The sequence below is a fragment of the Nyctibius grandis genome, chromosome 1 (genome assembly GCF_013368605.1).
Source record: "Nyctibius grandis isolate bNycGra1 chromosome 1, bNycGra1.pri, whole genome shotgun sequence".
NCBI classification, from domain to species: Eukaryota; Metazoa; Chordata; class Aves; order Nyctibiiformes; family Nyctibiidae; genus Nyctibius; species Nyctibius grandis.
This window is the reverse complement of record NC_090658.1, coordinates 101,803,305-101,831,269: the sequence shown is the minus strand read 5'-3', so window position 1 is coordinate 101,831,269 and position 27,965 is coordinate 101,803,305. Positions and strand designations below refer to the sequence as shown.

Below are 27,965 nucleotides of genomic sequence, written 5' to 3'. Positions count from 1 at the left end.
AATTAAAGATTGGATTCGTGCAGCTCACGGGGATTGGACCTTCATTTCCCCTATTCACTCTTGGAAAAAAGGGATTTGAGGCCCATCTACCCTGACTGGGGTCCTGCTCACTGGTAACTGGAGCAGCCATCCTTCTAGAAAAATTCTCTCTGGTATTTCTTTTAGCTTGCAACTCACGTACTCGTGCCTGTAGGGTACTGGTAGGTTGTCCATGCCATCTGCTCATGTCCTCCCCATAACCACGCAGGGCAAACCACAGGATACCTCGTGATGTGTTCCGTTTCCTTTGAGCTGGTCCTGTAGGAGAACGTTTTCTCTTAACAGCTGCAACGCGCGCCTGCGTAGGTAGAGAGTCAAGTTTATTCTCGATCATGGACAGTTTGTCTGACAGTTGTTTAAATGAGTCCTTGTTCTCCTTAGTCAGTTTTTCCACAGCCGAGATGCGTGCCTGCAGTGGGGAAGAAATACTATCTTCATACTGTCGCATACAGTTAGCCATTTTGCCCACACTGGATCGTGCCATAGCATCTTCTCCCCAGACTAATATTGACAACGTATGGGTATATGTCGGTGGAGCATTCTTCACAACCTTCCGGAACATGGATCGGTTGCATTCCACTTCATCAGGATCTACAATGTCCCGTGGGTGTCTATAAATGATCTGTTGCACAGCTAGTTCTCTAAGGTAGTTAATACCTTTTTCTATAGTGGTCCATTTGCTTAGGTGACTCATAACATCATCTTTATAGGGATACCTGCTCTTTACAGCTGACAAGAGTCGCCTCCAGAGACTGATAGTGTTTGACTTTCTTGCGAGCGCTTTATCAATACCACCATCTCTGGACAGGGATCCCAACTGTCTGGCTTCTCTGCCATCTAATTGCATGCTATCTGCCCCATTATCCCAGCATCGGAGCAGCCAGGTAATAATAGGTTCACTGTCATAACGGCTGAAGTCTTTCCTTATATTTCTCAGGTCCTTCAGGGATAAAGAGTGGTAGGTTATCTCTACGTCCGAGTCCTCCTCTTGTGATAGTTCTGCTTTAGAAGGACCTTTCTTCTGTGATGGGTCTGCTTTAAAAGGACGATTGAGGAAACCCCCATCTGTGTCAGGCCCTAACTCTGCCTGAGAAGGGCCCTCACCTGGGTCATATGATGGCTCTGCCTTAGAAGGCTCTGAGTCATCATCCTTCACTTCACGAGCTGATTTCTTTTGGTATTTCTTCCTGGTTACAGGAGCAATTGGTACAGATTCGATAGATGCTGGGGTCTGAGTAGAGGCAGTGGCTGTCTTGGGAGTGCTGAGAGTCTGAGTAGCTGCAGTGGCCATCTTGGGGGGTGTAGCAGCTGTGGTACAGGCTGCCGAGGTTTCAGTGGGTTTAGTGGCTGTAGCGGCAGTACACACTGTAGGATCTGAGGTGGCTGCATAACACCTACAACTGTCCCTGCACTGATATTTAATCTTATCCCACATCAGAAACACATTCAGGACAACCAAAAATAAAAACATGCCACCTAGACAGCACCATCCTAATTTCACAAAATCTAGTGGAATCAGCTTGGCAGAAAAGGAGAAGGTACTATTTCCCGAAGTAAAACTGGAAGTGTAATCATTAACAGAATCAGCTAAAGGACGCCTGGAGCGTGCAGATGAAGTTGCTGCTACTGATTCGCGATTAAAGCTGCCCATCATTGTGTCATAGAGATGAGAGATCGGAATAGGAACTGCCCAGTTTATCACAGCATAAATCAGTATCAAACCCCATACCAAAACAATACATTTTGACCAGCGCCCACTGCTAAACTGCATGTAAACATTCATAAGAAGCAAGCAATAACACAGTGCCCACGGCAGGTAAGGCATCATTGCAATACTCAACTGTGAAAGAAACTCTATAAAAAGACGAGATAACACAGCATTCAAAAATGACATCACCATCTTCACTATCTGTTTTAATTTCCAACCCCTCGTAAATCTCAAAGGAAGAAATCTGTTACTCTCTCAGCTGAGCTCTCCTGGTCTCCTCCCACCAGAGCCAGGATTCAACTTATCAGAGCAACCTGTTGGAGCTTCTCTCAAGCCCCACCTTGGGTGCCAATAAATCTGTCATGGTTTAAAGCTGGGCCAGCTATTAACCCAGTGGCAGATGCTCTCTGTTAACCCTCTCCCCCTGCCCCCCACCCTAAGGGAAAGGGAAAAGGGAGAAAAACTTACTGGTTGGAAAGTTAAAACAGTTTTAATAAACTATAGTAATGAAAAAGAATATAATAAGAATAATAGAAATAATCAAATATATACAAATATATACAAAACCAAGATCGAGAGCTTGGAAAATCCTCCTCAGGCAGAGTTGCTCCCCCCAGCACAGGCAGAGGGGAAAATGCAGTAGCTCCCACTGCCATCACACCTGCAGGCTTTTAACTGGAGAATTGGCAAAGCTGGTACCAATCAGTGGGAGACAGGAGGGCCCCTCCCTCCTGGGCCCCACCTCCAGGAGGCAGTGGGTTAGTGATAAATAGGAAAGTGACAATGACATGTATGGGATGGAATACCTCATTGGTCAATCTTGGGTCACCTGCCCTGTCTGCTCCTCCCTGCAGGTGCGACCCCCCTTCGGCTCTTCACTCGTAAGCAGTGAGGAATTTAGCAGTGACCTTGGTTTCTTTAAGACTAATTGGCCTGGTTTGGGCCAAACCAGGACAGCCTACACCTATGCACATACATTTTTTGTGTCTCTTTAGTCTTTAAAATGGAAATCTTTGGGGACCAAAAGTTAACAAGCAAAAAACCCTAATTACTACCCTGATCAAACATATCCCTCATGTTAGTCACAGCAAATTTTAGAACACATGCTAGTGTTACATACAGATGTTTTATTCAGTCGTAGACTCAGGTTGTGTATTTGTAGTGTAATTGAAATGATGCTTCCACTGAAAAAAAAAAATTACTCTTAAATAAAATAAAAGACAATGTGATTGTACTAATCAGATAGAAACCTTTCTGTCCTTCCTTAGAAAGTTACAATAATACTAAAATTAATCAGTGGGGTTTTTTTCCTTTGGTTTTATTTTTAAATTTAGAAGTGTGCTTTAGCTGCCAACCTAAAGTCTGTTAAGCTAATTTCAAGAATTTCTAGAAACAGCAAAAGGGACAGGGAAAGTCCCACACTACTCAAAGGCAGTTTAATGTGAAAAGTCACTCAATGTAACTCCTTGGTTTTCCCCATCCCATTCCAAAATTTTAATTTCTCAGTCTAGTAAATTCTGACTAGGATCTGAAGGAGATAAAAAAAAGCTGAGCTCTCATCAAGTGTTTTACAATTTGCCACTTTCAAGCCCTTTAAAGGTATTACTGCAAAACTAAGGCAGCGGAATGACTGTACCCACCCCTCAGCTTTCTGTGTTGGTAAGCAGAACCACATGCAGAAATCAATGTCCTTTACAGTCAGAGCAGAAGTATAATTCAATGCAAAATCTGAACTTAAAAATAGCATTTACCTAACAGTTGAGCTAGAATGATTTGTCCTGGTTTGGCCTAAAACAGAACCGATTTTCCTTTCAGTGATTTTTCCTTTCAGCTAAGTTTCTTCTAAGTAACTGCACTTTATGAAACTAACTGCATGTTTTGCAGACAGTGTCCGCTTCTAGGACTGATAACGCTCAAAGTTTATAGTTATTACTAAGGTAATGGTAGGGATGTTATGCAGAAAGGCTCTTGCTTATACTTATTCCTAGAGAAACCAAGGTCACTGCTAAATTCCTCACTAACTACTAGTGAAGAGCTGTAGAACGGTCGCACCTCCAGGGAGGAGTGGACAGGGCAGGTGACTCAAGATTGACCAATGAAGGTATTCCATCCCATACACGTCACTCTCAGTTTAAAGCTGAGGGATCATGAGGGTCACTCTCTTCTTCTTCTATGGCTGGTGTCTGAAGAGGACTCTGTTTTTCTCCTGCCCTCGATCCCAATCCGTGAGTTCCTGAATTCAGTTCCCATCTGCCGCTGAGCCCTGTCCGGGACTTCCCGGAGCCTGCCCTGCAGTGCTGGGGGTGACGTGACTGTCATGGCGGGAGCTCGATATTGGTTTTGTATATATTTGTATATATTTAATCATTTGCATTATTATTATAATACTGTTTTTCGTTATTATAGTTCATTAAAACTGTTTTAACTTTCCAGTCCGTAAGTCTGTCTCCCTTTTCTCTTTTCCTTTCCTTTCTAGGGCAGGAAAGGGTTAATAGCATCTGCCATCGGTTTAATAGTCAGCCCAGCTTTAAACTGTGACACGATTCTAAATATAAAGTTAATACCTTTTCCTAAATGGACAATGGTATTTCAAAGTTCAGTTAGTAATTTTATTTATTTATTTATTTATAACTTTGAAGTATAGAGTTATGCATCTGAATGTAAAGGAAGCAAGAACTGCACAGTAGCAGGGTGCATTAGAATCTTTTTTTCCTTGAAATATTGCACTGTTGTTCCCTTGAGCCTACTGGGACTTCCAATTATGAAATCATATCTCACCTCATCATCTGTCATCTCTTGGGAAAGAAAAGTATGTTGACCTATGAAAGAAATAAAACTACTTCCCACTGCTTAGAAGGATGAATCATTTATTTGCTTCATTTCCATGAATGCAATGCACCTGTGTAAGCAGTTGCTTACATGTCATAGGCCAATGCTGTATTATGCCCAGCAAATTACATTTCAAGAGATTACACTATGCATTAGGCAAATAATTCAGTGCTTGAAGAATTGTTATTGCTCTTCTTGACACGCTTACCATTTTTTTTCCTAACACAAATCTGAATGAAATGGTTACCAGGAATAACCTAATCAAGTTTGTATCAACTTTGCTTCATACAGGTATTTTAAGTGTTTCGTAAGTGAAAGCTGCATACAGCAGCAGCCTGTACTGCTACAAAACTGAAGCAATTTTTAAAGTAGGGCATTATCTAAGAGCAAAGAGTTGGAAAGAAAGCATTCAGAAATTTTATAATGATCCTGTTGATTATGAGTGGATACTTCACAATCTCATCTAGTTAATGCTTTATTAGTATAACTAAAGTTATTTTACTGCAGTGTCGGTATTGAAACGTTTTCATTTGAAATTAGTAAAGAGCAATGATTAACCATCCATTACAAACGTAGTGGATTAAGCTTTAATAGCTCCAAAATACACAGAACCATGTTTATAATGCAGAAGTTCAGTGAAATGGGTGTTTTAACAGCTTTTTCAAATTAAGTCCAAGAACATGTGTCATTTGTATGACCCACACTTGCTTACCCTGCAAACAGGGCATGATATTTTCAGCAGTTACTATAGCAATAACTTTTAAATAGCAAAAAAGGTGCTTCAGTAAAAATAATTTAAAATATCCTCAACTAACTATATCCCACTAAAGCTTCCACAGTTTTTTTTTTGTTTTCTAATTTAAAAAAATTACTCTTGATAAATGCAACTTTCAGTTACCTACTCTGAAGTCTTGGCAAAAAAGTATGTATACAAGGCTAAAATATGATATACGTAAAAAAAGTAATCTACATTTTAAGCAGATAAACTTATAAAGCCTACAAAGATTTTAAAATTGGTACAATAAAACACATACAGCTAACTGAGGATTAGATTCTGCAAATCACATTATGGTAAAATTAAGTTCATGACAGGAAGTATTATACCCATTAGTAAATGCTTGTAGGATTATACACAGAATTTGCTTTCCTGTGAAATATATGCATACACAAACACGTGTGAAGAATCATGTAACACATCATTGAACTTTTTTAAACTTAGTGAATCTAAGTTTGAGAGCTGATCTTGACTGTTTTCTATTCAGTCTCCTGATTTTAAGAGGATAAGTTTATATACAAAACCTCAGAAACCAATTTAAGAAGAGGCACTCAACACCACCTTCTTCAATTCTGCTTTCTATTAAGTTAGAGTCTCTACACAGCATTTATGTCCTACTGGATGGTAATATAAGTCAAGTTCCTCAGCTGTTTTCCCATTTCAGGGTCTCCTCTTGATTTCAACAAAGCTATTCAAACACACATTTTTTACTCAAATCCCAAACTAATTTTGTTAGAATTACAGTTTGTGACAGCGCTGGTCATTTACTCTTTGCCACCAAGATAGGGAAAGAGGAAGGAGAAAGATGTGAAAAACCACATGTGCTTTCAAGTCCTCATATTCCACAAAAAGTATGATAGAAAACACAGGACTTCATTCTCCCAGAAGACAACTGTTTGTGAGAATAATAATCTAGATATGTTGCAAACTGATCCTATGTGAGGAGGCTACCAAAATGTAACTAAAGCAAAGGAAGATTCAAGTCATATTGAATACATTAATTCATATGTGTATACTTACCTTACGATAATGTGGACAGTGAAATTGTCAGAAACTGTAAACTGAAAAGCTGCGTTAAGGAGAAGAAGGAAGAGAAGAAAGGACAGGAAAAATAATACTTAAACACACTACCTTGAAAAACTTCCACTTTATCCTGAAAGAAAGTTAATAGCTGCATATACTTATTTAAGTACATTAGTGAGCAGTATTTTAAATATTTTAAGAACACTAGGAAGCAAATTTATGTACTGTAGTAAAATAGATGAATACAAGAAACTGAAACAGAAGTGTATTCTATCAAAAAACAGAGCTCCTAAGAGTTCTGCTGCATCATATGAACTCACCACATCTATATTTTCCTTTGCCTGAGGAAGGCCAGTGGCCAAAATAAATTCTAATTTTCCTCTTTTATTTCTTGAAGATGTATTTTGTCAAGTAAATTCAGTTATCAGCAAGAGGTGACATAATCACAACTTTTTATACTCAAGTGCTCCATTTATTTGCAATACAGGTACAACTATCAGTGTATACTGTGGCTGAAGGATTAAGGTGACTTTGTTACTGAACAAGAAGTTGGCAATTTTAATAAATATAGCATGCTGTTAATGTGCATAACTTCTTGAGTTGAATCATAATGGACTTAATGCCATAGACATTAAAACAAACTAACACAAACTTGAAGGATCAATTTTTAATCAAGCCATTCTTACATTCTTATTTATGTGAGCTACTGAGGTTCGTCATCTGGACTACTGACCACATAGGAGTGTAAATTCTGAGGTTTTGCCAAGTCCTTGTCATGACATATTATTTTACACAATTCCTGAAGCTACTGCTTTTAAGAGAAGATAAATAAAAGAGTTTAATAGTTCTGTGCTTCATCTTGAGACATTCTATCCAATGGGGGAAAAAAAAAAAAGCCAGTGAGGCTACAGCGATAAAAATCTCATATAACTGAGGAATTTTAGATGAGTCAGTATTACAGAACTTGGCTCTATTTTTCGGTCTTCAACAGGAATCTATCTTTCAACATGATGGCTCTCCAGTAGTCTTAAATAAAAACTATAAGAATTAACAGTTCACCGTTTTAGAGGTGGTCAGGTTTATAACGCAGCACCACAGTATTGCTGACAGGCACTTTATTTCCTCTGTACATTTGAGGTTAAGAAAAAAGGAGGAAGAAAAAGGTAAATGATTACTAGAAGAAAAAAAGGCGCACTTTAGAAAGAAGAATTAATTTAAGAATTAGGTACAATCATAGATATATCCACTTCAAAGCATGATGCAGGAAAAAAATTAAATCCCTTCAATTCTTCCTTCTACCCCTTTTTAATATAAACTAATGAAAAAATAAATGTAGTAAATGCAGCCCATTTCTAATCCTAATAATGAAGTTCTTAATTTCCGGTTTTTAATTTCAAAACTCAAGATTTTGAATTTTGGCCAAAATTCCAAAATACTAAAATCCAGTTAGTAAAAGTAAATGTCTTATGGTCTAAAAGAACCTCTGCTATAACCACATTCACAGAAATAAAGTCAGCATGTAAAGCCTCTTTACCAGAGGTCATATGGACACAGCTAAAAGCTGCAGTAAGGGTGGCTAAACTAGTACTGATTCTTCTTCCAAATATTGTGAGGACTTATGCAGAGGCAGACGGGCTAGTCAGATACAACTGTGGGAATGCCTAACATACATACAGAAGTGGTGTATAGTTTCAGAGACTGACTGTCAGCACTGGAAATCATGAGTTTTCTACAAAGTTCTGAAATATACTCTACTTCTATGAAAAGGGCTCACAGAAGCCACAAACTCCAGAAGAACTGGAAAACTTGCTTCTGAGGTTAACTTTCAGAGGAATTACTGAAGAATTACATAATACAAAGTTTGAAACATGCCCTTCAGAATCAAAACCATTTAGCAAATTGTCCAAACCTCCCCTATAGAGGGGCTTTTTCTCACTGTTTCTTCATTGCAGTCATTGGTCCTTAAGAACAACTTACTTTCACAACTTAGAACTTTTAGTGTCTCTTTGTGTTTGTAAGATCAAAATGCACATGGTACAGCACCTTTAGCAATCAAGAGAGCATATATCTCTCTAAAGTAGTTCAAGTCAAAAGAGAATCAAGCTGATAAACTAAAAGGACTTCTGTTTAGCCACAATCCATTCTTGGCAGTTTGTGATTTCTAAGTATATCTAAAGTATCTGGTAATTCCTTTTTCCAGCTCTCTGTTAGGTGTCTGTGTTCTTTACACACTTCCTAGACAGTTTGAAACCTTTAGAGTAGTCTATAAGAAAACTAACATATTAGCGGGAAAAATGATCTCCTTACACCCTTAGCCAATCCCCTCTGCCAAATCCACAATACGTTTTTTGACAGAAGTCCATAGCAGAAAACCCATGGGACAAGTATTATCAAGGATTCCACATCCAAGTTCTTCCCTCCATGGGACAGGTATTATCAAGGATTACACATCCAAGTTCTTCCCTTCATGAGAGAGTTCATGTCTCTCCTTGCCACAGCTGGGGTTAGTGGGGACCCTGCCTCTCTGGTCAGTGTTTCCATTACAGACATGCTAGTGAGAATTCTCCCCACAGGACGCTAACCCTCAGACCTCTTATGGAGAGATGATGTAGTCTAGCCTGCACTTCATCTTCACTACAAAGCTCAGTGGAATGGGTAATAGATTTCATTCTCCAGGCTTTGCTGAAATGTTGTTCTCACTGACACAGAGAAATAACTTTGAAAGAATCAGAGACGAAAAGTCCTACAGCAAAAGAACACTTATTTCTCAGGGAAGGGAAGAGAAGGGAAGGGAAAAAGAAAGTCTTCCCAGTCTCAAGTCCTAACACTGTATTTTCAGAAATGACTGTTACCCAGTTGTCTCTACGTGTGGGTAGAACTTAAGATTTGCCATATGCCCAGAAAAATAATCTAGATTCCCTTCCCTATGACCAGTAATCCTGTCTCTCTCTTGTTTCAAATTGCACTTCCCATAGAGTGCTTTTATATTAACTTATAAAAGCAAATTCCTCTCACCAACAAAAGAACTATTACTTTTACTAATATTTACAAAGATAAATATATTGAAGTCATTCATTAGAAGTCTTCATTAAGTAAAATTCCACCCTTTCCAGAAATAGATGTGATATATGCACAATACTGGAGGCAAAGATATCTCATACTTCATAATCCTAACTTGAAGTACAATGATATTTAAACTTTTTTGCAGTATCCTTATCCTTATGTAAATATTAAGTGTCTGCATGTGTAAAAAATTAAGGTTACCAAGGAAACTATCTCCAAAGAGATTAAAGCAAGGATGTAAGTGATGGTATCTGTACAGAAAAAGAAGAAAAAAGGAAAATTTGTTATACTCTTCCATGTCCTGCAATTTTTAAGATGTGATATTTAAAGCCAGGTCCATAGAAGGTCATTTAGATAATCACTGTTTTAAGTCTTCCTTTAAGATATTCTATCCTAGTTATTTCACTGAAATAATTATTCTTAGTATAAATTAAATATGCTATTAAATGTGCTGTTGCCCTGCACACATTTAACACTCCCTTTTGCTTTATAGTTCTAAGAGATCATTAAGAAGACTGAATAAAACTGTGACATGAATATTGGTATACTTTTAGGAACATCCAGTAGTCTCCAACAATTAACAGGAAATGTTATATACTAGGATATTTGCTAATACTTGGTGAATTCTCCAAATTAGGATAAAAACATCAACATTTGAATATTCAGACTGAAAACTAGAAAATCAGGAGAAACTGAGAATACTTGATCCAAAAAGTACATAGAGATGCTCAAGCATTTAAAGACACACTGCTACCCATGGCAGAAGCACTAAATTGGAAGAAAACTGCTGTTTTGTGTAAGGAAAAATAGTCTGATTCTTTCATTCCTACTTCTATCAGGACAGACTTTTAACTCATGTTTCTACAGTGAGTATCTTCAGGACGTTTTATCCCCTCCAAACTTTCCTGACTCATTTATTGTGATACTAAATATATTCTGAACACTGAATAGTTCTGAACATAATTATTCTCAAATTATTTTTTTAGCATTACTAGTGTAAAAACTGCTTGTGATACACACAATGACTGAATTGCCATCTGATTAAATGTTTTTGGTACTTTACTCTGCAGAGTTTCTTTGGTATTTGGAATATATAACAGATTGCTACAATGCAAATCATGATGTAAGGATTAACAGCCTTGCACCTGCCCACCTTGGAAGAGAAAAGAGCCTCTAAAATAAACTATGCCAAGAGAGGCTAAACCACTTTTCTTCCCCATAACATAGAAACTAGTGCCCAAAAGCAGTAGGTTAAAACCTTTAGTTGCAGAGCAGCTATTTCCAGCCAATAAGAAGGGTAAAACATTCTTCCTCTGGTATATTCTTGACCTATTCAGGTATGTAGAAAAGGCATAGCTCCAACACCTCTTCAGCTATCTTATTTGTCCTCTCGTAGTAACAGGCATTCATCTTCAACTGGTTAGTTATACACACACTGGCAGTGCTAGGAAGGAGGTATATAAAGGTATTTAAGGTACCACTAACTACTGAAGCAGAGCTGAGACAACAAATACTTGAGAGAGTTTGCTCGAGCTCCACAATGTGTACTCACTGATAGGGAAAAATGTGTTGCATCTTTCTTTTCAAGAAGAAGAAATAAGAATAGCTATGTATGACAAATTGCTGGCCAGGCCAAGTCAAGCCACAGGGCAGCTTACTGTTAATCAGGCATAATTATCTCAAGAGTATTGAGTAATCAGTCCAGTCTTTATGACAAACTGACCCATGTGACATCAAAGGAAAAAAGTAGGATTGGCTTATGAAGTCATTTTATGTTTCCCATAACCACACACAAAGATTTACCGGCTACTTGAAACAAGACAGCCCCCCTGCGCAAAGGTCTGAGGTGCATGATCCACTCTTGCTCACAACTCTACAAGCCTGTTAAAATTAGAGGTATTGAAACGGTAAAATAGTGAGCCTACATGACCCGTAGTAGGAAGACTACTGCTTTACTTGTGAGAAGGTATTGCCTCTTGTTTCCATCAGGGTAAATATGGAGATTTTTAGGATTAATACATTGGCAGAAACTGAAGGGAATCTGGGAAGAGTACAAGCACTCTAGTTTTCTTCAGCACCAATAACCTGTTGTACCATTTCAGGTCTTGTTCCTAAACATGTCATCCTGAATGCTCTCACATTCTTAATCAATTTTCCTGCTTGATTCTTATCCCTTGTTACCTCAATGTGCACTCACTTTTTTTTATCCTGTCCTGACCCTATAATGTCCCTCACCCTTCTACCTCACATCTTTCTTTTTAACCCTCCCCATCCCACAATTTCCTTCACTTGCAAATACATACCACAACATTTTAGAAGTTTTTTTCTCCTTTTACTTTCAAAAGCACACTACCCTCTCCAGACATGACTGATTTGAGAACAAAACTGAGACTTATATTGTTTAACCAACAGTTCCTCTGTCTTACTGTAATGTCCATGTAAGCAGAGATCACAATCAAAGGAAAAGAGTTTCTGAGATGCACCAAATCAAGAAACAATTATTGTCCCTTAAATATGGATTATCTTTTCTTAGCAGGATGAACTCTGAGAATTCACATTATGTAAAGTTAAATGCAGGTCAAATTTTCTCAATGTTACTCAGAAATATTATGGTTATTATTTGCAAGGAAAATCATACATCATCCACCCTTAATGTTTTTTTTTCTCCAGTCTTAGATGGGTGGTAGCTGTCATATTTTATATTCATTTTACAGCAGAATTTAAATCCAGATGTCTTTGAACAATGTTTGTCAACTACAGGACCAGAGACCTTGCACTAGAATCCAATAGTGCATTCCTCCTATTGTATTCCTCTCTTTGACAGGATCCCAGTGACTGTTATCAGAACTTATCACTTCTGGTGAGAAGTTACTTGCTTGAGGGAATCACACAGGAACCTCTTTACTTCCTCCACTAAGCTGAAAGAACAATTGAAGTGGCAGTGTTTACACTTCCTGAACGGTGCAAAATCATCTCTAAAGATTACTTAACTTCAGGACAGAATCTTTGAAGAACAATCTGTGCATTTGGGATTACACCAAATAATAGGTTTTTCAAATAAGTAACAAGCGAAAGTCTTAGTAAGGGGTTCTTATGACTCTAAAACCTTTGTTATTTTAAACTACAGAAGTTGATCATTATGATTTATTTTTAATATATTCAACATGGGGTTTAAGAGTAAAGCATAAGTAAATTCAGCAATTGCACTAAATGCTCTAAAATGTAAATGCTCCTCAGAACCTACAGCACAAATGACATTTTAAGATACCAGAAAAGTACTCTTGGCTATGCTGATGAATGTTTAAACCAAAAAAACCTTAACATAGAATACTAAATGTTTAACAAAAGCAGAAAACTCTTTTGAGTTACCGGGAAAACAATAGTTTCCCTAACCCAGAAATACATGTTCTATTCCACTTACTCTTTTTTTTTTTTTAAATTATATGGAAGTTAACTATGCCTGTAAAAGATCCCTAGAGTACTGTCTTTCAAAGACAGAAGATGTTATTGGTGATCTACCAGTCCCAGGAGTAGACGCTGCTCATAGATCTCACTGGCTTTGACACTCCGAATGACAGGAGCTACCGACTGTCACAGATACTGTTACAGAATCACGGAATCACAGAATGGTTGGGTTGGAAGGGACCTCTGGGGATCATCTAGTCCAGCCCCCTGCCAAAGCAGGTTCCTCTAGAGCACATTGCACAGGGTCACTTCCAGTTGGGTTTTGAGTATCTCCAGAGAAAGAGACTCCACAACCTCCCTGGACAGTCTGTTCTCAAGATGGCTTCTGTATACCTGACACTCAAAATCTGCTATCATTGGCAAGCAAGTCAAGAGTTTTATTCCCAATATCACGATTCTTTCTGCTGTAAACTAACATAGTCCTAGGAATATCAGGCAAAATGAACCTCTGTGCAGATGGACAATAAAAAGTCTAGAAAATGTTTAAATATTGCTAGAACACTTTTGATGGTTAGAAAGCAGAACATAGTTGTCAACTCAAAAGGGAAATTTAACCCATTACAGGTAATAATCTGGCACCTATAATGATCATCTTTTTTCTAGGACAACAATATTCTATCTAAACTACCAACGTTATTTTTAAAAGCTAAACCTAATTACATGTTTGGGAAATATACAGTTATCACTGAAGAGTTTATTTTGTCATTTGCACAAAGTAATTCTTATTGCTGTCAATCACAATCATCAGTAAAATGGTTTTCACTATAGATATATCCTTGTATGCAATCTCCTTGAAAAGTCTGCTTGTTAATTTTTATGGAAAGAAGCTAGTCAGTATACTCTACTGTCAGATATTACAGAATACTATGAACTAGTTTCTCATGGTAGTTTTTAAAAAGGTTGGCAAAAATATTACCTGAAGTCATTATGATTCTGTTACATTTTTGGAGTTTTATATTTTTATGTTTTTTATGTCTACTGATAACACTGAAAATACAAAGTGAAAAAGCAAGGTAAAACATTTCTGAAACGAAAATGAGCTGACCTAATTTAACAGACCAGCTTAACTGATCTCAGTTTCATTTGACTAAGAGTGCATAATAAAATAAATGAAAATGTGAAGGATTTCTACTTAGTCAGGAAAATCAAATTATCAAAGTAGTAGACTTTCTTTAACATCATTTTCTATGAAGGCTGAAATGTCCCATCACCTGATCAACACCACTTCTATGCTCTTCAGATACAGTGTAAATATTTTTAATATTATGTATGTTACAATACTAAGATGCTTACTGGACATTACATACATATATGAGGGTGGACTTAAACCTTACAGTCTGTGATTTGTCATTAATTTACTTGTTTGAACTTTTTGTATATTATGACCTATAAACCACTATTTCACAATTCGTCAGTCTCATTTTCTTATCAATGAGTCACAGATGCTATAATATTGTGGACTTTTCACATATTAGATTGTGATACTTTTTGCAGATGAGCAAAATTTATTCCTTCTATTCTTTCTGAATTTTCTTTTGCAGATTTCACTGTAATAAGAGAACACCTGAGATATCCTTCTTCATCCACTATCACCATTTTACTTACATCAAGAGACTCATATCAAAAACTGATTGAAAGTTATCCACATGTTGGTCTTCTCAAATTTTCTCATCATTCTGCATTGTTATGGCACACTAGATGTCAGATTTGGAAGTATGACATTAACAAATATTGCTAGGGGTTTTTTTTAATAAATCTACACAATGTTTAAAGAAAAAAAAAACCATCATTTACTACACAGATAAACATTTTAGTGAGATGAATACTAAGGATTATTGACCCGAGAACTAAATATTTGATGAAGTGAAGTTATAAGTCAGTATTTTCAAAATGGACAAAATATTTTTCAATGTAACTGAGATAAGAAATGTTCATATTGGTAGTATGGAACAGATCTGTCTATATCACGAATATGGAATGTGTACGTGTATGGACATTTCTCAGTGTGAGTGTATTTTACAAACTTCATAGGCAATAGGGTATGTGTATACACAATATATATAATTTACATATGTAGATGTATACATGTCAGTATATTCAGGTACTCATATTCAGTCCAATATAGAAACTTTGAAATTAACAAATCATGTATCATTTTCTTAAAAAAGTTAATTTTAATTTCTTTGCCTTTTTTCTCGCTATGACATTCACGTACATAGAATTCCCACAGATGTCCCTATACATTTTACTTGCCTAGAAGTCTGAATATGATGTAATCAGAGTAAAAAATGCACTTCAGACTTACAGGCTATCAAAATGCTTTTGCTTGCAGAGCAGCAGTTTACACCTAAACAAAAGCAGAAGCAGGCCAGTCTTGCATTAACACTTCTATGTGTTCTTTATCAGATCACTGGGGAGAATGAATGCTTGTGAAAGAGGTCTGGAAAGTTACCAAGTTCAAGCCTCCAGCAGTTACAGATACAGTGCAAAGAAATAGTGGATCAGGGTTCAATGCATTCACTTTGCATGAAATTCCATGCTAACCTACATAGCCAGCATCTTAACTATGTTTAAAGTATTTCCTTTCTTGATACAGCAGATATTACAAGACACATTTAAAATCAGCATATGATTACAGCTATTGAGAACAGGGAAACTAAAATGGGCTGAATAATAATGATATGTCTGGCAAAACTGATAAAAGACAAAGTTTAAAGTAATCATGAGAGTGATGGCAGCTCTAGTGAATGTAGCAGACACAAATCAATATGATAAAACAGAATTAGAAGGCAAAGGTGTCATGTAATTTCAACTTTTTTCAGAAACCTTGGCATACGCTGTTTCATATAATTGAATAGAACTTGATTAAGGAGAAAGATGGGAAAGCATTACACTATTATGGAAAATAGTGTGTAAAAAAACAATGAAAGCTCTGAATTTTCCTTTTTCCTAGCAGTCTTTATTTAATAACAACTGAATGTGAGCAAGTGGGAAATCAAAATTTGAAATCTGGTAGAGCAAGATTTTAAACAAAATAATACTGCATATGAGGAGCTTTGTAGTATGTGCCAATTTGACTATCATTAATCATACTTTCAGATCCTACTTGATATGTTAGGCAGTCTTAAAGGAAATAATAATATATATTGAACACAAACCATCCAAACAGTGGGAGTAGGTGATACAATAGAAGGATGAAAATCCACTCCAGTAAAGTATTCTTTTAATGTGTGCTATTCTCCATAAATAATAGAAGTCAAGTCAGTTAGCTGCTGTGTAGTAGCTCTATTTCTGCGAGATGTGTTGTTAACACTGATATCCAGTTCTATTGGTTTTGGTCTCCCAGGTGTCTTTGTGAACTCCACCATCCACACACATAACACAAACAGAAAAGCTGGTCAAATATTCAGTTCCTTTTCCAAAAGCAAAACTACAAAGCAGCACAATACTATATATGGAGGAAAGAAGAGTTTACCTCCTATCCCAGAACAGATGTCTAAAGCAGGTGGTGCCATTTCCTCTTCATTCACTACACAGTGATACAGTTTACACAGATTAACTAATGGATAGCTACATATAAGATGAATCCCACCCTTGGTGAGTAACTAGATACCTGTATGGAAGTGAATACTAAGAGTCTTCTTAAACAACGTCTGTAAGGCAATTCTCCCCTAAAAGTTACGGAGTATAACAGAATCACAGAACAACTGAGGTTGGAAGAGACCTTTGGAGATCATCTAATCCAACCCCACCTGCTCACAGCAGGGTCAGCTACAACAGGTTGCTCAGGACATTGTCCAGTTCAATTCTGAATCTCTCCAAGGACAGAAACTCCACAGTCTCTCTGGGCAACCTATTCCAGTGCTCGACTGCCCTAACAGCGTAAAAAGAAAAAAAAAGAAAGAAAAAAAAAAAAGAATTTCCTGCAATTCGTGTCATTTGCCTCTTGTCCTGTCAGTGGTCACCACGGGGAAATATCTGCCTCCATATTTATAAGGTCCCTCTGCTAAGATAGGATCACCTCTTGAGCCTTCTGTTCTTAAGGCTAAGAAATCCCAACTCCCTCAGACTCTCCTTATATATGAGATGCTTGTCTTTTGGCACCTTTATACGTATCTTTCACAGTCTAGAATCCTTTTTATTTTTTTCTGTGTGATTTATATCACTGAAATAAAACCATTTCCTACACAAACCCCTGAGAAATGAATGAAAAGCAATAGAAGTAAAAAACCTCTCCTTGGCTTAATGGGTATTCATTTTGTAGAAAGTATTTTTATAAAAGTACTGTGTAAAAACAATAGTCCAAAACAATCAATATTCCCTAATATTTAATTCTAGAATTCATAGGTTATTGTGTGTTCTTTTAAATCCCTGACTTTATTTCCGAAAGAGCTGTAATGTTCTTACAAAAGTACTGTTTTAAAAAAAGGTAGCCATCCTCTGTCTCATTTTGGAATGAGAAGTGGCAAGTTAATTATATTATATTATATACAAAAATTATTCTCTTGAGAGATAAAAATACATTTTTCTGTATACCTATTTTGCATTCAAAAATGTTAATAATCATACTCATATACTGTAACCATAGAGATACATCCTGAATTTATATGTAAGTATAATGAAAGCTACACCCGAAATTCTGAAAACTTTACTGTAGTGAAGTGAAACTGTTCAGTTGCTGATTGCCTGCAAGCATTATAGCAGCCTCCAACCTGCTTCTATATTGATCCAGCAGCCTATGTGGCAGAACATGAAGAATAACCATCTGTGTCAGGTACAGCAGCAGGTGCCATATCCAGTGAACAGGCTGCTGCCCGATTACCATAAATCTCTTTCAAGCACCTGGCAACCTTGACAGACACACTTTTATCTTGGTATAAAAGTACCCCACCACCTCAAAAAGTTGTCTGAATAGAAATGAGAAACTCAACAGATAACATCAACTGATAAAGGCCAGAAACTGAATCCACTGCAGATATACTGAGAAGCCTAGGTAAGACAGTGGTTAGATTCATGGAGTTGCTTATCATGCACAGCAGTAGTGTCTGCTCATCTCGTATGTTTCAGTACAATATTGCTATTGTTCTTATAAGGCAGAACATAAAGTAGGCTAACAGGTATGCAAAGGTAAATGCTTAGTCACTAACATTTTACAAACTTCCGTTTGCACAGACAAGGCTTGTGCACATAAAACCAAGTATGATAACTCATCACTAGAAGATTCAAATAAATACAACTTTTCAGGGTATTCATCAGTAAGTCTACACCTGAAGTTTTTGTAGGCAGAAGATATAAATCAAGAACACTTGACCAGATTGTTTTAGAAAATATTTGAAGAGTTTCACCTGCATTTATTAGTAGATGTGTTTTGAACTCAGAACTACTATTTATTATGTGGGTTGAAAGGAGTTCTTGAGATACACTTCTCAGCTGAACGCTTACAAAAGTACCCTTACTTAATGAATGATAGATCTCCATAACTGGATCATGCAGTTTTGTCTCCAGCAATTGTTGAATTTCCCTGTTGTTAGCTGCTCAATAGTAGTTAATCATTTTGTCAAGTCTATATTTTTCTCTTTAAAGGATGTAAGTGATGAAAATTATGATTTTAAAGAGATGGTCTTTGAAGGAAATATAGTCAGACAATATGAATCAAAACATGGAAAATGAATATCTGATTCTTGTGAAGGAAAAGGCAGAACAGACAGTTCACTCAATCAGCGATGTGTGTGTATCTCCTGTAGTGGGATGCAAGGATGACAGTTCTGTGAACTCCACTGATGATGTTATTTTGCTAGATGAAGAAAACAAGTACCCAGAAGTAATAGCAGTAGCTCCCATTAGTGTGTACCAGGTGGTTAATATCACTGAGTTCATCCAAAACATCTCATAAAATGGGGACTGTTCGCTATGCAGAACTTGGTCTGAGTATTCATCAGTTTTATTCCAGACATAGAACATGTTGCACATATTTGGTTTAACTCACTTAAAGAATCAGCAGACTGTGATTTGATGTTTGTGAGTCTCTAGCTGATGGATGAAGCAGTAATAGCCAGAAATTCACTAGGAAGAGATGTTTGCATTTGAGTTTTGTGACCAACTAACAAACTAAGGAAAGATACCTGATTTTAATTATATATCTTAGTAGGATAAGGAGAAATTATTGAAGGACTTTGTAATCTCCACTGCTCTTCTGATGCTGAAAAGACACCTGACAATTCTTCAAGATTCTTTTGAGGCAACCTAGAGAAACTGAAACTGCACTTGTAGAATCAGTTGTAAACTGTAATCCACAGGAGAGTAATGACTCACTATTTAATTCTGTTTCAGCCCCTGGTATGTTACTAATTACTGAACTCATGTCTGTGGCAGATAAAGCAATAGTCTGGTGCTGCTCTAATGATGAAACTCGTGTAGGGAAAACAGAAAGTGTTATCAAGCAACTAGTGATAAACAAGATTGTATTGTAAGTATGCTGGGGAAGAGGTACTGACCGTAAATCTATGGAAGTATCAGTAGCCACATATGGTATAGGTGTGATATTAGACTTTATTTTCACTGAGACCTGAACAGCAGAACTAAGAAAGTGCGAAGAGAGAACACCTGTTGAGGTTGCTATCCTGAATACTGTTGAAGACTCTCCAGTGGCAATTAGTCCTCCTAGTCCATAGCTCAGTTTAGCCAAATTAGTGGTCAGAACTATCCCACAGCTGAAAATATATGCCTTTTTCAGACCTTTAAGGATAAAAATGGTGGTGGTGGGGAGGACCCACATAAAAGAAAAGGAAAAAATGAATAACTGGCCCTGGACTGAGTCTGCAGCAAATTACGTGGCCACCAAAACCTCACTCAGTCTTACCAAAGTATTATATAGCAGACAAATACAACTCTACAAATCATATTCTCAATAAAAGTGTACAAGCAGCTTTAGTAACCTCAGGAGCTAAGTAAATGCAAACCTTCCATTATTGATATTCTGTATGAGGGCCAGCATCAGAACAAGTGGCACTGCTAAGAAGAGAAGTATTAAATTTTCTAAATCAAACTGCTACTGCGAATCAATGTAAAATGAATGAATTACAAATGTTACCCATTGAGAACACCAGCAAACTAGCTGACATGATATTTGGGAATATACATGGGATATACACATGTAACTGTGTTTACTAACTGCATTTCACTCAGTGGTATTACTTACATCAAGAAGGAATATTACCTGTTAAGAATGCAACAAAAGCTTAGGTATACCCGCAAAATACTAGTCTGTACAGAAATCAAACATTCAGTAAAACTCATTTACCTCAATTAAAAAACAGAAGTCCTGGCTTATTTCTTATACAAGTAATTACTTTGAAAGAGTATATAAGCAAAAAAAACTGAAACTAAGTGTAAAGAGGTGCCTTATACACACGCTATCTGTATAATACTAGCTTTAGTAAAATGAACAGGGCATAATGAAGGTATAATCTTCAAAATGAGACGTTGCACTTCCGTTAGTGCTGACTTTTCATCAAATACTTCAAAAATAACAGGATAGGCAATTTTTTGGCTTCCCAAAAACATCACTATAAACAGTCAGAATGGCAAAGACATTCAGAGGCTTGTTCCAGATATTTTTAGTGAAAAAACATCCAGATGCACAGAAAAGGAGGCACTCAGAAAACATCTGAACTCGGAATGAAAAACCAAAGTCCCCATGGAGTAAGGCAAATTATCTTTCTGCTGCTGACTAGCCAAGGAAGAAGGGAAGATTGGCATTAGGGTCAGAGATTGCTGAACACAATATGAGGCATATGAAATTGTACACTCTAGCAAAGCAAACTGAAAAACAAGCTAAGAGGAAGTGCAGTTTTCCATACTGGATATGTAAGATGCTGGGAAAAATTATTTTGAGAGAAAAGAGAAATTTTCCAGTTACATATAAATGCAATTAAGGAAGGATGATGGATTAAATCAAAAGAATAGAAGGTAGTACAGGAAGTAGAAAACAACATTCTTAAGAAGCAAATTAATAGATTTTGAATATTCTTATGATTTAAAAAGCACTAACGAGGAAAAAAGTTTGATATATGCATTACTCAGAAGCATTTTTTACTTACCTTGGTACACCTCTCCTGTATGAAAATCAGGAGAAGCATGTTTAGACCAAACTTCCAAAGACACAGCCATGGCTGATGGATGGTCATTGTCTAAAATCTCAGCAGGAAACACATCAGCCACTTCAGTGACAGTTTTCTTGCTTTTGGGGATAGTAGGTAAACAGGTGATATTGTTTATTCCATCAACACAAAGAAACCCAGTGGAGCAGGACTGTAGAAGGCAATCATTGTAATTAAGCTCACAGCTTCGCCCCTGAAAGAGAATTTTTAAAAAGCCATTTTTGAAGGCAATTTGCATTCCATAGTCACATTAGTTCAAATTATTGCTTTCTTTTGATTCTAAAATGTTGTTTGTTGATATTAAGCTGTTCATACTTTTGAAAGCAAATCTAATAATGTGGAAAATATTGCTTAACTAATTTAATAGTATAGTTGTATATTTTAAATTTTAACTAAATGATATTTTGACTCTGACTTAGTATTACAAATTATCAATAAAAATAATTTCCCCAGAGATTTGTAATTGCGAAGTATCAAAGACAGTATTGTCACCAGTAATAAAAAGCGGTTAAAATAATCATCTTCAGTTAGCATGTAGTTATATAGAAAACTTTGTACCGTGGACTTAGCTGTCATCTAAAAATCTACAGTTTGTTCTGATTGTCAAGTTAATGTTCTTTTTTGTACACTGAAGCTCAGTATTTATTGCCTGTTTTTACAAAATCTTCACATAGCACCTTGTTAATACATTAAGTTCAGATAACTCTTAGAAAAGAAAAAATGTAGTGGCAGTCTCAAATTAGACCTGGCACTCACTTTTTATTTTTTATCAAGACTAACAATCCATTATTTAAAATATGCACAGTATCATCACTGAAAGACGTGCATCTCTGACAACATATTATCATGATAAAATTTCCGACTGAAGCTTCTCCTGCAACTGGGGCACATGTAAGAAAACCCCAGTAAATTCTCTAGTGCTCAGTAAACATGTGCTCATTGCACACTTTCACTCAGACAAGATGCTTAAAAAGACTCTCTTGTCTACCTGGCTAGCTATTTAAACAGAACTTGAAGCAACTTACATTTTCTGAGATCTCTATGAACTCTATTAAATTCATTTATGGTATTAGGAAACAACAGGAGGTGCAAGAGAGAAAGAGGCAGAAATGCAGACATAGAAACTGAAATTAATTTCCTTACACGCAGTTTAAATCATTCAGTGTTTAAAATGGAAGAGGTCAAATTGAGGGTTTTGGAATGATTTAGATAGATACATCGATGCTTTTTTCAATCAAGTTCTTAATTTGTTTTGGAAAGCAGATGACCTATTTGGTAAATTCATGGCATCTTATAAAATGACTCACTGTATCAGTATTCCAAAGCACGAAGGAACAGCAGGCCAATTTATATGTCGGATTTCCATACAATGATAAAAAAACCACATCCTCCTTGCTGTCTTCTAATTCCACACATAGCACAAATGATCAGTTTGGATAAGATTTCTGCCTAATAATCTTTCTTAATCCTATAAAACTTATGTTTCATTCTGACTTTCCTTGTGACGAATTAGTACATTTTTATTACTACTACATGTAATGGTGAAGAGCACTTGATTATGATTTTATGACTCATAGAAACAAAGCAGATGTGGATAACCTCCACTGTGCATGAAGGGTACATTAAATAGTCATAGATAAATTTGATTGATAGCCTTGAAAGTGTCTGTAAATGCTTTAACAGTTTCCATGCAGGCAGATGCTGCAGATTTGCATTTAAAAGTAAGTGTCTATAGATGTTTCCATTTAAAAACTAAACATTTATTCCATATACCACTGGCTATACTTTTCTTAAAATTTATGAGAAACTTCATGATCCATACTTTATGATCCATACTTCAGACAGCATTACATACATAGACATAGACATACACACACATAGACGATTTACTCAACATACATTGTAGCTGGAGTTCCTTAAATACTTATTTCTCTGGGAGTTCCACTGTTTCCACCCCACACTTACTCATGATTAGGAATCAGAACCCATCAGGGGCCTACAAAATACACGTCCTGAGATGTTTAGATCCTAACTCTTTATCTCTCATGCTGAAGATAGGTATGTTAAAACATTTTTCTGGGTTTTTTTTTCACGCTTTCTTTCTCTACTGTGGACTTCCCAAAGCATAGTGGAATCTGAAGGACTGAAGATGGAACAGTGAATGATGGAATAAAAGCAAAGAAATACATCTTAAATTCCAGCTACTTCAGAGGTTTGTTACTTTTTCTTCTGTAAGGGCTTGTTCTACAAGATACTGTAGAGTCAACATCCAAGCTATGTACTAATTGAAAAGCTGCCCCCATGGGTCAGATATCTATCTAGCTCCATCATCAGTGAGCAATTAATGAATACTTGGGGAAGAATACAGGAAGAAAACAAGCAGAGTTTGCATCTGATAATTCACCAAATACACCACTTCACCTTCTGGCAATGAGTAATTCAAAGACTCCCTAAGCCAGGGTAACATTCAGAAGAGCAATTTAAATAATGATGAACCTATCCTACTTTTAACCCATTTTTGGACTTATTTGTACTTTTGGTCTCTGCAGTATCATGCAACACTGACTTGTACCAATGAATTTTGCACTGAGTGAAAAAAATAATTTCTTTATACAGGTACTAAGCTGCCTCTCTGATGGTTTTATTTGGTATTCAGAAGATTTTTTTGAAATAAATATTTTTGAGAAATAAATACTTAAAAAATAGCGTAACTGCTCTCCATTACAGTTTTTCATGTAGGATAAGTATAAACACTTAAAGAACAAAACAAGATTATTTTAACATGAAGGTCTGACTGTTTTCCATATAAAAAGACTGTGTCCCTCAACTGATATATCCTTCATCATCACCTGACCTTGTTTTGAATGCCACCCTGCTTTTGAAGACAAAAAGAGAGCAGTTGCTATGGACTATAGGGAAGTATCAACTGTACCCACTGTACACTGTGAAAAGCACCCTAGGAGAAAAATGTATTTATTATTATGGGCTAGTCTCTTCTTTCTTAGGATAGTCTGTCAGTAAATTTAGTCAGATTGTATGCATAATTAAAATCCATTTTCAACCTACCAAGCGCTTACGGTAAAATTCAGAATTGGGCAAACAGTCAATGCAACTGGGAGAAATTCTTGGTGACTGGAAGAAAGCATATGTGACTCCTGTCTTCAAGAAAGGCAAGAAGGAAGATCCAGGGAACTACAGGCCAGTCAGCTTCACCTCAATTCGTGTGAAGCAAATGCAGCAATGACACCTGGAAACCATTTCTAGGCACAGGAAGGACAAGAGGGTGGTTAGGAAGAGTTGGCATGGAGCTATGAAGTTGGGAAAGCAACACAATAGCCCTCTGTGATGAGATGACTGGCTTGGTGGATGAGGAGAGAGCAGTGTTAGTTCTGTCTCAACTTTAGTGAGGCTTTCAACACTTTCTGCCATAATGTCCTCTCAGACAAGCTGGCAATGTACGGACTAGATGAGTGGGCAGTGAGATGGACTGAAAGCTGGCTGAACTGCCAGGCTCAAAGGGCTGTGTTCAGCCAAACAGCATCCTGGGCTGCCAACAGGTTGAGGGAGATGATCCCTCACATCTACTCAGCAATGGTGAGGCTACATCTGGAATACTGCATCCAGTTCTGGGCTTCCCAGTACAAGACAGATATGGACCTACTGGAGAGAGACCAGAAAAGGGCCAAAAGACATTATTAAAGACTGGGGCATCTCTCATATGGGAGAGGCTGAGAGAGTTGGAATTTTTTTAACCTAGAAAACGGAATGCTCAGGGTCCGAGTTATCATCAATGTTTATTAATACCTGATGGGAGGCTTAAGGAAGACAGAGCTAGACTATTCTTAGTGGTGCCCACTGACAGGGGAAGGGCCAATGGGCAAAAGACAAAATACAGTAAAATCTTTCTGAATATAAGGAAACACTTTTTCATTGTGAGGGTGACTGAGCACTGGAAGAGGTTGCTCAGAGAGGTTGTGGAGTCTGTCTTTGGAGATACTCAAACCCCAACTGGACGCGGTTGCGGGCAACCTGCTGTAGCTGACCCTGCTTTGAGAAGGAAGTTGGACTACATGATCTTCTGAGGTCCCTTCCAACCTCAACCATTGGGCTATCCAGCATCTTCTTGAAAGTACCTTAATAAGCTACTCTACTTGCTGAAACAAAATAAAATCTTGACTGAAATGAACATGGGTGTATCTACATTATTCCATCATCCATTTGAAACACTGAATGCTTTAAACTATCTGTAAAAAACAACACTAACATGCCTTTGTGTTATGCTCTCAAGAGAACAAATGCTGTACTGGGGATCCCCTTGAGAGAATGGGCATGGGAGAGAGATTGTGGTGCCTGAGAAGAACTGAGGACTTCAGTTCTTCTTCAGAAAAAGAAGTTTTTTTCACTTTTTAGAAAAACTTTTTTTTCTGTTTTATTGCTTGGTTAGTTTTTCCCTCATTGACTGTAAATGAGAATCTTCTGCTGTAGAAAGAAGCCCTGACACTGGCTAAAGTCTGAAAAGTTACACATTTCTTTTTTTGATTTGGTTGCACAGAATCTATGAAGGGAAATCTGAATCTTACCTGCAACAATTTGTTCCTTCTATTTTACAGACTTAAATCATAGAATCATAGAATTGTTTTGGTTGGAAAGGACCTTTAAGATCATCAAGTCCAACACCTAACACTGCCAAGTCCACCACTAAACCATGTGCCTAAGCACCACATCTACTTATCTTTTAAATACCTCCAGGGATGGTGACTCCACCACTTCCCTGGGCAGCCTGTTCCAATGCTTGATAACCCTTTCCGTGAAGAAATTTTCCCTGACATCCAATCTAAACCTCCCCTGGCACAACTTGAGGCCGTTTCCTCTTGTCCTATCGCTTGTTACCTGGGAGAAGAGACCAACACCCGCCTCACTACAATCTCCTTTTTGATAGCTGTAGAGAGCAATAAAGTCTCCCCTGAGCCTCCTTTTCTCCAGACTAAACAACCTCAGCTCCCTCAGCTGCTCCTCATCAGACTTGTGCTCTAGACCCTTCACCAGCTTTGTTGCCCTTCTTTGGACTCGCTCCAGCACCTCAATGTCTTTCTTGTAGTGAGGGGCTCAAAACTGAACACAGTATTCGAGGTGTGGCCTCACCAGTGCCAAGTACAGGGGGAGTACACCAAATAAACGGTGCACAGATATTAAAATAAGCATCACTCTCATAATTTATAATGAAAAGGCACTGAAATAACAATTTCAAGCCTGGAGTTGTAGAGATAAGAATTATAGAAGTAAGGGGAAAAAAATCATTTACTCTTTTCTCTCCTTGTTACTAACTCCGAACTATTAAATGATACTATTAAGTTAAACCTGAAATATGATGAGGTAAAGCACAAGCTCAAACTGTATGCACCAACTGCATGTCTTCAGCTTCAGAAAGAACTGACATAAAAAGGTGGCCACAGCATGGAAATTTCAACCTTAGTTAAATACAGCACTGGCATTTAGCCACCCTCAAAGGATTCTTTTGGTATGTTAAACAGAGAGAATAAAACATAGGACCAAAGCCAACAGGGTCAAGCACTCAAAGGAATTGTTTGCTTTAGTTTCAGAGAACTTGTTTTCAAAATATCTGTCTGTATGCAATAGCTTCAAATATGAGTTATCTTAGTAGATAAAAATATTAATTGGTATGTGAAATAAAAATATTAATTAGCATTTAAAAATATTAATGTACTCTGATGACTGGCAAAACCATTATATACACTCACACTTTTCCACTTTTTGTAATTATTTCTCTGGAAAATTAGTGCTCCTGTTAGTAAAACAAACAAAATAAACAAAGAACAGTTACTAAAATACTGTATTTTTTAGATAGGCCAGGTTTTATCTGAATGAGGTTAAAAAGGAAAGAGATTACATACAGTATTTTCTGTGCAACAATGAATAGTCAGGTTAAGGGAAGGAGAAGAAAGTATGTCAGCATCTCACCACAAATCCTGGCTTGCAAAAACAGGAATAACCAAAGCTGGGGTCCTTCTGAACACAGATGCCATGTATGCAGGGGTTGGATAAGCACTCATCAACATCCAACTCACAATGGAGGCCTTCCCATCCTGTCAGGAAAAAAAAAACAACAAATCCAAAACCAAGGCCCAATAAAGTCTAAATCCATTTACTGAGTGTCAATCAAAAAAGCTATGGGTAACTATAATCAATCCTCACAGCTATTTATATAGTATAGGAGGGGTATGAACTATTTTTGGCTGTGGTTTCTCAAAGTAGAAAAAAGAAAAGAAATAGTTTAACAATAAACAAATACAACCCAAACTATATGGACTTTACCACTATGATCTACTGATCAGCTATTAGGGAAGTTAGTATTTCTGTGGAGACATAAGTAAGCAAACAAGAGCAAAACCTGAATATGTTCTTTCATTATTGAATTAATTGACTTAACAATACAGATAATTCTGTAGGTGAAGGGCAACCTGTAATCTCTCTTGTGGCTAAGAACTGGCAAGTGTAAAACACTCCCTGAAACCTCTTATCTCATTCCAGATCTGCATAGTGCAACTAAAGCCATATTTTTCCAGAATTTAAACTGAAAGCGTATGGAATTGCCTATCTTAATTTTTGATCTTTTTATCCTGTTCATTAAATTTGTGCATTAATGCCACACTGGGGAAGGAAAACTGGAGGTTTAGGTAGATGAAAATAGTCACAGTTATACAAAATTTAAAAAAGGGAAAAAGTTTAAAAGAGAAACTCTGAGACATGTTACTGTACCAGATTAACGAGGAGGACAATTCCTTAGCAAATACAGGTTTGTGTTTGAATACCATCAGAATACCATCTTCTTATACTTCAATACTTAAGATTACTGGCATTTTTGTTAATATGCATTTCTTATAAA

At 36.9% G+C, this 27,965-nt stretch overlaps 1 protein-coding gene across 1 annotated transcript in view; it reads right to left on the bottom strand.

Moving 5' to 3' along the window:
- EYS (eyes shut homolog) overlaps positions 1-27,965 on the bottom strand; it is a 1,023,158-nt gene that overhangs the window by 407,702 nt on the left and 587,491 nt on the right. The window contains 2 exon segments of the mRNA XM_068405393.1: positions 21,002-21,254; positions 27,041-27,165. Of these exon segments, the coding sequence (XP_068261494.1) occupies positions 21,002-21,254; positions 27,041-27,165 (378 nt within the window).